A 12,823-nucleotide genomic window follows, 5' to 3' on the forward strand; every position below is an offset into this window, starting at 1 on the left:
GTTGTATGTTAGTGTTTGATGCCACCAGTCACAGCGAACATGAATCTGTTGCAAATCTCTTAACCCTCCTGTTGTCCTCGAGTCAAGGAGGGAAGGAAAGGAAGGAGGGAGGAAAGGAGGGAGGAAGGGAGAAAAGGAAGGAGGAAGGAAGGAAAGGAGGAAGGAAGGGAGGAAAGGAGGGAGGGAGCAAGGAGGAAGGAAAGGAAGGGAGGAAGAAGGAAGGGAAGGAAGGAAGGAAGGAAGAAGGAAGGGAAGGAAAGGAGGGAGGAAAGAAGGAAGGAAGAAGGAAGGAAAGGAGAGAGGGAGGAAGGAAGGAAATGAGGAAGGAAGGAAAGGAAGGGAAGAAGAAGGAAGGAAAGGAGGTAGGAGGTAGGGAGGCAAGGAGGGAGGGTGGAAGGAAAAGAGGAAGGGAGGAAGGATGGAAGGAAGAAAGGAAGGATGGAAAGGCAAGAAGGAAGGAAGGAGGAAAGAAAGAAGGAAGGAAGGTAGGGGGAGGAAAGAAGGGAGGAAAGAGAGAGAAGGAAGGAGGAAGGAAGGACAGACGGAAGGAAGGAAGGAAAGAAGGAACAGTCAAAACAGACGGGGTCAATTTGACCTGGGAGGACGACAGGAAGGTTAAAACACAAACAACTGGACGGTTGTAAAGCTGCTCTGTGCTGAGTTTCTGAGTTGAGTCAGGAAACACTTTCCGCTAACCTGTGTCCTGTTTATTTTTAATGGACCATCACATTTCATAAACTGCTAGTTAATATCAATGTGGCACTCTTTATAAAGTCACGCTCCACTCATAAACATGTTTTTCCTTTTGCTCTCGGTTGTTCTCTTCTCTGAGCAGAATGATGTATTCCATCGTGGTCCATTATACAACCTGAAGCCTTTAGTGCACATAGGATAGACAATGAGGATAGACTTTACAGTGTTGTGTCCAGTAGTTAAGCTTTTGAAATTAAGTGTATTTGCATAGTCATAGATTCTGGGTTTTTACCAGGCGGGGATTTCCGGTCCTCTGAAATGAGGCCAACGTGGAAGTAACTTAAAACTGCATTCTATCAAAAGGCCACCAGGGGGCGACCGTTTTGGTGTCAAAAGGACTTCCGTCTCTATACAAGTCAATGGAGAATTCACCAACTTGTCACTTGATTTCTAACCTCAGTAAACGTTTTCAAAATGTGTTTATGGTCTCAATCGCTAGTTTAAAGCCTTCTTCAATGCAGTATGATGTTCATTTGGGACATTTTGGCCTCCCTGATTTTATATGTGACGATAAAGCAGGGTATGCATTAGGGCATGGCTACGTGGTGATTGACAGGTTGATTGGTTCACAGGTTCAGGAGGGCGCCTCATGCTCCTCCTGATGCCCATATAAGTAGAATCCGTGTTTTTATTTTTCCCAGCATGCACCTGAAATTTTCAGATCAGATCCGATACTATTGGCCTCCGAGCAGCAGTCCACAAACCAATGGGTGACGTCACGGATGTTACGTCGATTTCTTATATACAGTCTATGGTTTTTACATGAAAGAGAAGGAGGAAATGTCATTTTCTCAGATGTGTTTCAGCTGGACAGCAGATGTCTCGTCCTTCCTCTGTGTTTGTGCACTGGAGGAAACACGAAGGTTAAATCAGATTCTCAATGAGCTCAGAGAAACTTTCCTCCTCCAGCAGAGTTTCATTCAACTGTGGGAACAACAAGAAAACAAACTTTTGAAGAACATATCTTTGAAGTTCTTCAGGGTTTTTACAGAATAATCCAATTTCAACTTTATTTTCTGGTGGTTTGCTTTTTTATGAAGCTTGACTATCAGCTAGGGATAGTTGGCTCTTGTTCTGTCTTGTGTTTATATACCCAAAAAAATGAGGTTGGTGCCATTCTGGTGTTACTGCTATTGAACGTTTGTGGCCTGCTATCAATTATCTGATATCTGAGGATCCTTGAATGCATCAGCAACTTGATTGTTTCACTGCGATGGATTATCTCTCTGCATAAAGTGGAATTTCATAGTAATTAATGGAAACCAAAGGGTGCCTGGAAGGAAGGAAATCAATCTAAAAACTGATTATGATTAGGGAAATAATCATCCACAGGAATGTAAAGTAACTCCAGTTAATGGGACACAAACATGCAGAAGACGCAGTGCTGTGTGTGTGTTTTTGGTGTCTTGCAGCTCTGTTTACAACCCAAACACCCGTCGGGGTGTTTCTGTGCTCGTCTGTCTGTCGTCTCCTCAGCTTTAAAAAGAGTTCCTGCAGATTATTTACGGTCTGGAGGAGGACAAACTCTCAGGCTCTCATCGACTGGTGTCTGCGATTCCCGCCAGCGATCATCAGTCAGGCGCTTACAGTAAACAGGCAGGCGAGCGGAGATAAACGGCCACAGGTCAATAGCTCTTAATGGCCTGCTGTCTTATCCACTGCAGCATCTACGGTGCACTGTGGGTAAACACAGATAACAAGATCTCTTAGTCTTCCAAACCTTAGCTTGTCACTTTCTGCACTTAAAAAACGTCTCTCTCCAAATTCCGGCTTTATTTTCTCTCTGAGTCAAGATTAACCCTTCCCTCCTCCTCTGTTTAACCTTCCTGTCGTCCTCCCGGGTCAAATTGACCCCGTCTGTTTTGACTGTTCCCTCTTTCAATCCTTCCTTTCGTCTGTCCTTCCGTCTGTCCTTCCTCCCTCCCTCCTTCTTTCCTTCCATCCTTCCTTCCTTCCTTCCTCCCTTCCTTCTTTCCTCTGCCTTCTTTCCTTCCTTCCTCCCTACCTCTTTTCCTTCCTCCCTTCCTCTTTCCTGTTTTCCTTCCTCCCTCCGTCCTACCTTCCTTCCTTCCTTCTCTCCTCCCTCCTTTCCTTCCTCCCTCCCTCCCTCCCTCCCTCCCTTCCTTCCTCCCTTCATCCCCTTCCTTCCTTGACTCGAGGGCAACAGGAGGGTTAAACTTTATCTCTGAGAAATCATTTTCTGTCATTTTGATGAATGACTAATAATACCACAGTTCCCATGAGACTTGGTTGCTGTTTCTGCGGTGATGCAACCAGACAAAGGTGTGAATCAGAGCGCTAATTAATTAAAAATGCTTTTTCTGCTGAAGTTGGAAACAAAACAAAAGCTATAGTTGCTGAATTCACTCATAAGTGTCCTAGAAAGTGAACTTTGCCACAGGAGACTTCTGTTCATTTCCTGTTTCCTACTACGAGTCGGGACAGTTAAAAAAAAAAGCGATCTTTAACCCTGTGGTTATTATTGTAACCATGACGATGACGGTGGTCTCACTTTAACCCACAGTACATAATTCTCTAAAGTGATAATTTTAACTCAAACTTAACCAAACCAGACCTTTAACCACAGCGCTGTCACATCATAAAACATCATTATTGTTAAACCACATATCTGGACGTTTAATTTTATTCATTTTTAGATTTTTAATTTGGTATTTTTTGCCTTTATTTAGATAGTAAGTGGCTGAGATGCCGACAGGAAACAGAGTGGGGGAGGAGGATGGGGGGGGTTGACCTGCAGCATAGATCCCTGGCCGCACACTCTAACCACTTGACCACCAAAGTGCTCTGACATTTAATTTTGAGGACTTGTTGAATCTTAGCGCCTCACTAAGCATCAAAGGCACTGGACAGGAGGTTAAAAGGATTTCCATGATGCTTCTCATTTTCTATTACAGGTATTTTTGTTGTTGATTAATTTGTAGAAAAGACTCAGTTTGTACACATGCTGTTATTCTACCTAAAAAGCGTAAAAAGCATCACAATGGAGTGCTTCGGTAGTCCAGTGGTTACAGCTCATGCCACATAATGGGACCTTTGCTGCATGTCATTCCCCTCTCTCTCCCTCACTGTTTCCTGTCAGCTTATATGCCACCTACCTTCAAATAAAGGCAAAAAAAATCCCCTAAAATAAATCTTAAAAACAACACCGTAATGATTCCGATGACAGAACGGGATTAAACTCAGTCGATGTTTAGAGGGCCGCCCTGAATCATAGTAACAACACAGATGGTCTCTGCAGTTATTACAAATACCACGAGGTCTACAGAACATCCACAACACTTTTTCAACGGTTTTGCACCCACTGAATAAATATTGTTTGATCATTTCAATGATTTGATGAAAGAAGAATCTGTTGTTGTCTTTAGACTCGGCTGTGATGTCATGATATTAACCCTCCTGTTGTCCTCGAGTCAAGGGAGGAAGAAGGAAGGATGGAAGGGAGGAAGAAGGAAGGAAAGGAGGGAGGGAGGGAGGAAGGAAGGGAGGAAGAAGGAAGGAAAGGAGGGAGGAAGGAAGGAAGGAAGGAAGAAGGAAGGAAAGAAGTGAGGAAGAAGGAAGGAAAGGAGGGAGGAAGGAAGGGAGGAAAGGAAAGGAAAGAATGAAGGGAGGAAAGAAGGAAAGAAGGAAGGAAGGTAGGAGGGAGGGAGGAAAGAAGGAAGGAAGGAGGGAGAAAGGAAAAGAGGAAGGGAGGAAGGAAGGACAGACGAAAGGAAGGAACAGTTAAAACAGATGGGGTCAATTTGACCCGGGAGGACGACAGGATGGTTAAACCTCTCATGAATCCAAGGTGCAAACAGATGAAATCCCAAATAAGCGCAGAGATCCAAAGTCAACAAATATACTGCATGTTTGCCTGAACTAACGCTACACTTTCGCTCCATCCATCACATTGTTTAAAAGGTTCTCGTCTGCTCCGCTCTTGGAGGGTAACAACATGTTGACTGAGGGCAACAACAAGGTTTTGTGTTTCCAGAAGCTGATTTGGCTCCTCAGTCGGCAGTAATGCAGGACAGATGTAGTTCTGCTCCATGAAAGCTCCAGCTACCAAAATCACTTTGAAAAGGAGATTTTAAAACAAAAGCTTATGTTGTGCTCCTAACTGACTGAGGGGGTAACGCTGCTGTCACTGCTCAGATTTCACCACAGTCGAGGTCCAGGCTTGTCCTAACTGCTCTGAACAAACCTGAACAAATCCTTCCTTCCTTCCTTTGGGCTCATCCCTCCTTTCTCAAGAGTTTTCAACCTGCTTTTGAAGCAACGGATTAAACAGTGTTGTGTGTGTGTTGAAACTGCTGAAAGTACTTGACGCGTAAAACATGAACACAGTGAGGCTGAGTGAAAGGTTTAGCTTTGTGTTTACATATGAGTAATACATCATGTGAAAAAGGGAAGAAATCTAAGACAAAGTAAAGACACTTCCAGGGACAGCTTTCCAAAAGACACTAAATGCAAACAGTAAAAATAGTAAAAATACAGCAATGTAAAATGATGCATGAAAACCCTACTACAGTAAAAGTACTGCAGTATTATAGTGATGTAGTATGCAGTATTACAGTAAAAGTACTGCAGTATTATGAGTGATGTAGTATGCGGTATTACAGTAAAAGTACTGCAGTATTATGAGCGATGTAGTATGCGGTATTACAGTAAAAGTACTGCAGTATCATGAGCGATGTAGTATGCAGTATTACAGTAAAAGTACTGCAGTATTATGAGCGATGTAGTATGCAGTATTACAGTAAAAGTACTGCAGTATTATGAGCGATGTAGTATGCAGTATTACAGTAAAAGTACTGCAGTATTATGAGCGATGTAGTATGCAGTATTACAGTAAAAGTACTGCAGTATTATGAGCGATGTAGTATGCAGTATTACAGTAAAAGTACTGCAGTATTATGAGTGATGTAGTATGCAGTATTACAGTAAAAGTACTGCAGTATTATGAACGATGTAGTATGCAGTATTATGAGTGATGTAGTATGCAGTATTACAGTAAAAGTACTGCAGTATTATGAGTGATGTAGTATGCAGTATTACAGTAAAAGTACTGCAGTATTATGAGCGATGTAGTATGCAGTATTACAGTTAAAGTACTGCAGTATTATGAGTGATGTAGTATGCAGTATTACAGTAAAAGTACTGCAGTATTATGAGCGATGTAGTATGCAGTATTACAGTTAAAGTACTGCAGTATTATGAGCGATGTAGTATGCAGTATTACAGTTAAAGTACTGCAGTATTATGAGTGATGTAGTATGCAGTATTACAGTAAAAGTAGTGGTTTGGAAACCACTGGTTTCATCTTTAACAATGTGTTGTATTTATAAAGCTTGTTATATTATCCATTGTGTCAAATCTGCATCTGAAAAGTAACTAAAGCTGTCAAATAAATGTAGTGGAGTAGAAGTTTAAAGTAGCATCAATTGAATTTTTCATGCAGAGCTTAATTGTAATGAAGTACTTTTACACAGCATGCAACACATTCACTGGACTACTATCATAACAGTAGTTGGGTCAGTTCAGGAGTTTAGATGTTTATCGGTCCACTGTGTGCAGGACGGTGCTGTCGAGGGACAAAGATAAAAATACACTCTTGGGAAACTCTTGGTTGGTGCTCAATCATCTCAGAGTCGTTCCCTCTGAGCTGCAGACTGTCGGAGGTTTCAGTAGGAAAACAAACCGTCGTATTTCGAGTCACACAAATCAAACTCTGTCTAGTTTTAAAAAAGGCTCAATTATTTTCAGTTTTCCTTCCTTGTTTCCTTCCTCCATCCCCCTTTCTTCCTTCCTTCTGTCCCTCTTTCCTCCCTCCCTCCTTCTTTCCTTCCATCCTTCCTTCTTTTTTTTCCTTCCTTCCTACCTTCCTTCCTTCCTTCCTTTTTTCTTCTGTCCTTCTTTCCTTCCTTCCTCTTTTCCTTTCTCCCTCATTCCTTCTTTCCTTCCTGCCTCCTTTCCTTCCTTCTTCCTTCCTTCCTCCCTCCTTTCCTTACTTCTTCCTTCCCTCTTTCCTCACTCCCCCCTTCCTCCCTTCCTTCTTCCTTCCTTCCTCCCTCCTTCATCCCTCCTTTCCTTCCCTTTTCCTTCCCTCATTCTTCCCTCCTTTCCTTCCTTCTTCCTTCCCTCTTCCTTCCTTCCCTCCTTCCTCCCTCCTTTCCTTCTTTCTTCCTTCCTTTTTCCCTCCTTCCTCCCTCCTTTCCTTCCTTCTTCCTTCTTCCCTCCCTCCTTCCTCCCTCCTTCCTCCTTCCTTCCTTTTATCACAAATACACATTTCTTTCCTTCATATTCTTCACCCATCCTTCTGCAGAATAAACAAAAGTAATGTTTTATTAGAACACACACATCAAAGAGGAACCATGCTCCCTCTGCTATACCCATGTGTGCCCTAAAACAACTTATAATGTAAAATTCCCTATCAAGTCTATCGGACTCCTGTATATTTCTTATTCATGGCAGGTTTCTCAAAGAGTGATATTGTGAGTTTTTTTAAATAATACATCTGAGAGCATCGATGTCAGAAAAGTCAAAGAATCACAACTTTTGAAAAACTGAAAATATATAAATGAAGGTGTGACCAAGTTTAACCCTTCTGTTGTCCTCGAGTCAAGGAAGGAAAGGAGGAAGAACGAAGGAAAGGAGGAAGGAAGGGAGGGAGGGAGGAAGGAAGGGAGGGAGGGAGGAAGGATGGAAGGGAGGAAGAAGGAAGGAAGGGAGAAAGAACGAAGGAAGGGAGGAAAAGGAAGGAAGGAAGGGAGGAAGAATGGAGGAAGAAGGGAGGGAGGGAGGGAGGGAGGGAGGAAGGAAGGAGGGAAGGGAAGGAGGAAGGAAGGGAGGGAGGTAGGAAGGGAGGGAGGAAGGAAGGAAGGGAGGAAGAAGGGAGGAAGGAAGGAGGGAAGGGAGGAAGCAAAGGAAGGAAGGACGGATGAAAGAAGGAAGGAAGGTAGGAGGGAGGGAGAAAGGAAGGAATGATGGAAGGGAGGAAGAAGGAAGAAAAGGAGGATGGAGGAAAGAAGGAAGGAAGGAAGGAAAGAGAGAAGGAGATAGGGAGGAAGGACAGAAGGAACAGTCAAAACAGACGGGGTCAATTTGACCCGGGAGGACGACACAAAGGTTAAGACAAGAATCTGCTCATGGAGTTTCTATTATACTGCAACACCAACGTTTGCAAGAGATCACAAATGTACCGAGTTATATTCTCGACATGTCAGAGTCAGAGTCGGAGTCGCTGCTCATAGACGAACCTGATGTTCTCCGTGTGAAGGAATAAACCAGGCTGCATTAGAACATAGAGGTAGGCCATTAAAAATGTAGAGGCAGACCATAAATAGGCAGAAGCATGCCAGAGACATGCAGAGACAGGGTAAGCCATGCATCAGCCATTACACCATAAATAGTCAGAGGGGCTCCAGAAACATACAAATTTGTGCCTGAACACAAACCATGTGTGCAGAGCTGCAGAGTCAACATAAATATTACAGAGAAGGGAATGTAAAGGAGGCTGACAGAGCCGTATATACATTACTGCTGAAAATACAGGAAGGGGTCAGATTGGCCAGAGAGCAATAAGTCATTAAATACACGTATTAAAGACCAGTTTATATTAACTCATTGTGTCGTCCTCCCGGGTCAAATTGACCCTGTCTGTTTTGACTGTTCCTTCTTTCCTCCCTTCTTTCCTTCCTTCCTTCCTTCCTTCCTTCCGTCTGTCCTTCCTCCCTCCCTCTTTCTCTCTTTCTTTCCTCCGCCCTATCTTCCTCCCTCCTTCCCTCCCTCCTTTCCTCCTTCCTTCCTTCCTCCCTCCTTTCCTTCCTTGTTCCTTCCTTCCTCCCTACTTCCTTCCTTCTTCCTTCCTTCCTCCCTACTTCCTTCCTCCCTCCCTCCTTTCATTCCTTATTCCTTCCTTCCTCCCTACTTCCTTCCTTCCTCCCTCCTTTCATTCCTTATTCCTTCCTTCCTCCCTCCTTTCCTTCCCTCTTCCTTCCCTCCTTCCTCACTCCTTTCCTTCGTCCTTCCTCCCTTCCATCCATCCTTCCTTCCTCCCTCCCTTCCTTCCTTGACTCAAGGACAACAGGAGGGATAAACATATCAAAATGATTGCACGAGCAGATTGGATTTTGGTAATGTGATGAAATGTGCACCAGAATGAAGCATCGGAGTGTCTGTCCTTCCTCCCTCCCTCTTTCTCTCTTTCTTTCCTCCTCCCTATCTTCCTCCCTCCTTCCCTCCTTCCTCCCTCCTTTCCTTCCTTCTTCCATCCTTCCCACCTTCCTCCCTCCTTTCCTCCCTTCTTCCTTCCTTCCTCCCTACTTCCTTCCTTCCTCCCTCCCTCCTTTCATTCCTTCTTCCTTCCTTCCTCCCTCCGTCCTTCCTCCTTTCCTTCCCTCTTCATTCCCTCGCAGTGATGTTGTGGTTGGAAACATGTTGACCCACACATCCGACTCGCTCTTAAAAACACTTTTACTTTTCTTTATAGATACCTGATACTAATGTTTACTGCAAACTTAACCACAAAGAGCCCTGCGGTTCTTCTTTTTGACTGATGTTAAACTTCAGTAGTGTTTTCTTTTTTTGCCCTCAGGCAGCGTAAAGCCCAAAAACCTTCAGCAGTGAGTAAGGACAGCCTGTATGTAGAGTAGGGGCAAAACCTGTTAAAGACTCTGCACATTTCCAGGGGCTACTACTCTTCTTCTACTCTGGAATATCTTGCAGCCCCTCAGTTCAGCCTGGTTGGAAATCTTTAACCTTTGTGTCGTCCTCCCGGGTAAAATTGACCCCGTCTGTTTTGACTGTTCCTTCTTTCCTCCCTTCCGTCTGTCCTTCTTCCCTCTGTCCTTCTCTCTTTCTTTCCTCCCTTCCTTCTGTCCTTCCTTCCTCCTTCGCTCCTTCTTTACTTCTTTCCTTCCTTCCTTCCTTCCTTCCTTCCTTCCTTCCTTCCTTCCTTCCTTCCTTCTTTCCTTCCTCTCTTCCTTCTTTCTTCCCTCCCTCCTTCTCTCTTTTTTTCCTCCCCACTAGCTTCCTTCCTTCCTTCCTCCATTCCTCTTTTCATTTCTCCCTCCCTCCCTCCTTCTCTCTTTCTTTCCTCCCTCCTTTCTTCCTTCCTCTCTCCTTTCCTTCCTCCTTCCTTCCTCCTTTCCTTCCTTCCTCCCTCCTTCCCTCCTTTCCTTCCTTCTTCCTCCCTTCCTTTCTTCCTCCTTCTTTTCCTTCATTTTTCCTCCCTTCCTTCCTTCCTTCCTCCCTCCCTCTTTTCCTTCCTTCTTCCTCCCTTCCTTCCTTCCTCCCTCTATTCCTTCATTCTTCCTTTATTCCATCCTTCCTTCCTCCCTCCTTTCCTTCCTCACTCCCTCCCTTCCTTCCTTGACTCGAGGACAACAGGAGGGTTGAGAGTCAGTACTCAGACAGTGAAGGGAGGAAGGTTTGTGGAGGTCCTGTCAGTCAAAAACAAACACGAAGACATCTGGGTGTGATGTTGGTGAAGCGAGGCGACCTGATGATGGTCTCTCTGTCGCCTCAGGCAGGAAGACTTGGCTCCTGTCTCTGAGGAATGACACAAACACACCGTTTAGCAGCTTGGAGGTTGAAAGAGCGGAAAAACAGCCGAAGGGTTTAGAGAGAGAAAAAAACAGGGTGTTGAAGTTTTTGGTGTTGAAGTGAAACTTTACATTCTGTCTCTCATGTTCTGACAGAGTTTCATGACCCTCAGACTTTTAATAACTGCTGAAAACCTGCTTCTATCTCAGTCGTCCTTCTTTCATCTAAAAGAGTCGGCAGAAACACGGAAAATTACGACGGCGTGTTAGGGCCATATATGTTAAAAATAAGTAAATACTGACATGGAGGGGGGGGGGTAATATTTCAAGAAAAACTCAGAATTTCTGAGATTAAACCCAGGCGGGGAGCTCCGGTCCTCTGAAATGAGGCCAACGCAGAAGTAACTTAAAGCTGCATTCTATCAAAAGGCCACCAGGGGGCGACCGTTTTGGTGTCAAAAGGACTTCCGTCTCTATACAAGTCAAGGGAGAATTCACCAACTTCTCACTTGATTTCTAACCTCAGTAAACGTTTTCAAAATGTGTTTATGGTCTCAATCGCTAGTTTAAAGCCTTCTTCAATGCAGTATGATGTTCATTTGGGACATTTTGGCCTCCCTGATTTTATATGTGACGATAAAGCAGGGTATGCATTAGGGCGTGGCTACGTCGTGATTGACAGGTTGATTGGTTCACAGGTTCAGGAGGGCGCCTCATGCTCCTCCTGATGCCCATATAAGTAGAATCCCTGTTTTTATTTTTCCCAGCATGCACCTGAAATTTTCAAGATGGCGCTGCTCAGATCCGATACTATTGGCCTCCGAGCAGCAGTCCACAAACCAATGGGTTACGTCATTTCTTATATACAGTCTATGGATTAAACTCACAAATCTGCGAGGAAAAAAAACTCGGAAAAAGGGTATTTTATTCTGCCAAGCAATCACCTCACTCTGCAACACTGGAGAGAAGTCGTTTGTGCATTGATCTAATTGTGCTTTTCAGTTGGGTTTAACAGTGAGGAGATACTTGTGTAACTGAGCGTTATACTTAAATCGGTTATAAAACACATTTAGTCTGAGTTTTTTTTCTTGCAAGTTTAATCTCAGAAATTATGAGGTCTTTTCTCGAAATATCTGTTTTGACTGTTCCTTCCTTCCTCCCTCCCTCCTTTTCACTTTCTTTCCTTCCTCTCTCTTTCCACCCTTCATTCTTTCCTTCCTCCATTCCCCTTTCTTCCTTCTGTCCTTCCTTCCTCCCTCCCTCCTTCTTTCCTTCCCTACTTCATTCCTTTCCTTTCCTTCCTCCCTCCCTCCCTCCTTTTCTTTCTTTCCTGCCTCCCTCCTACCTTCCTTACTTCTTCCTCCCTTCCTTCCTTGACTCGAGGACAACAGGAGGGTTAAAACAGTAAGCAGTTAAACTGCAGTGATGGTGGATGGAGAGACTCTGATCCTGGCAGATTTACTGTCTGATTTTGGACATTTTGAGGCCTGTTACTTCTCTCTGCCTCTACAAACTGCATCTGTGCAGATGTTGAAGTCGGCATGCGTTTGTATATCAACCCAGACTGATATAAATACACAGAGCTGACAGGAGAGTGAACCTCAGGTAAATCCTGGATCTGTGTTCTCCAGGTGATTTATAGCTGCAGGTCACAGAGCTGCAGGGAAATCAAAGAGTTCATTTTCTCATCTGGATTTCTACAGGAACTCACGATAGTTGTGTTTTATGAATAAGCCCGACGGCAGGAAAGATTCATAAATCAATGAATCAAAAGAGAAGAAAACATGTATGTATTATAATTTAATTTCCTGTGACTTTATTTCAAACAGTGTCAGATTCAGCTATGAGATAACAAAGAAAACTGAACATATTGTTCTGCTAGATTTCCCCATTGGTGCCTAGTGATAAGTTAACCCTTTGTAGGTCACACAAAGAAAGTGCTATTTAAAGAATCCTTGCTTTTCCTACCTCTTTGATGGATTTATTTTACTCATTGAGCCTAAATGTGATGTTTTACAGTCCTCTACAGACTCATTCACACCTCATTTGTTCTAAACTTTTATTAAAAACATGTCAGAGACTCATTCTGTTCTAGTACAAGATGAGAAAATGAAACTCCAGCAGGATCTCTGATGTCAGCAGTGATTTGTGTTATTCTTCGTTTATACACTAAAGCACAACCTGTATCTATAGCAACCATAGCACAACCTGTATCTATAGCAACCATAGCACAACCTGTATCTATAGCAACCATAAAACAACCTGTATCTATAGCAACCATAGCACAACCTGTATCTATTGCAACCATAGTACAACCTGTATCTATAGCAACCATAGCACAACCTGTATCTATAGCAACCATAGAACAACCTGTATCCATAGTAACCATAGAATAACCTGTATCTATAGCAACCATAGAACAACCTGTATCTATAGCAACCATAACACAACCTGATGGTCTGTCTGTGCATTACATACCGAAAGAAGGAAGGAAGGAGGGATGGAAGGATGGAAGGAAGGAAGGA

The 12,823-nt window shown here is 43.6% G+C and overlaps 1 protein-coding gene across 1 annotated transcript in view; it reads right to left on the bottom strand.

Moving 5' to 3' along the window:
* Positions 1 to 1,617: 1,617 nt before the first annotated feature.
* LOC134002158 (uncharacterized protein C18orf63) overlaps positions 1,618 to 12,823 on the bottom strand; it is a 34,638-nt gene continuing 23,432 nt past the window's right edge. The window contains 1 exon segment of the mRNA XM_062441442.1: positions 1,618 to 1,677. Coding sequence (XP_062297426.1) covers positions 1,618 to 1,677 — 60 coding nt within the window.

The sequence above is a fragment of the Scomber scombrus genome, chromosome 20 (genome assembly GCF_963691925.1).
Source record: "Scomber scombrus chromosome 20, fScoSco1.1, whole genome shotgun sequence".
NCBI lineage: Eukaryota > Metazoa > Chordata > Actinopteri > Scombriformes > Scombridae > Scomber > Scomber scombrus.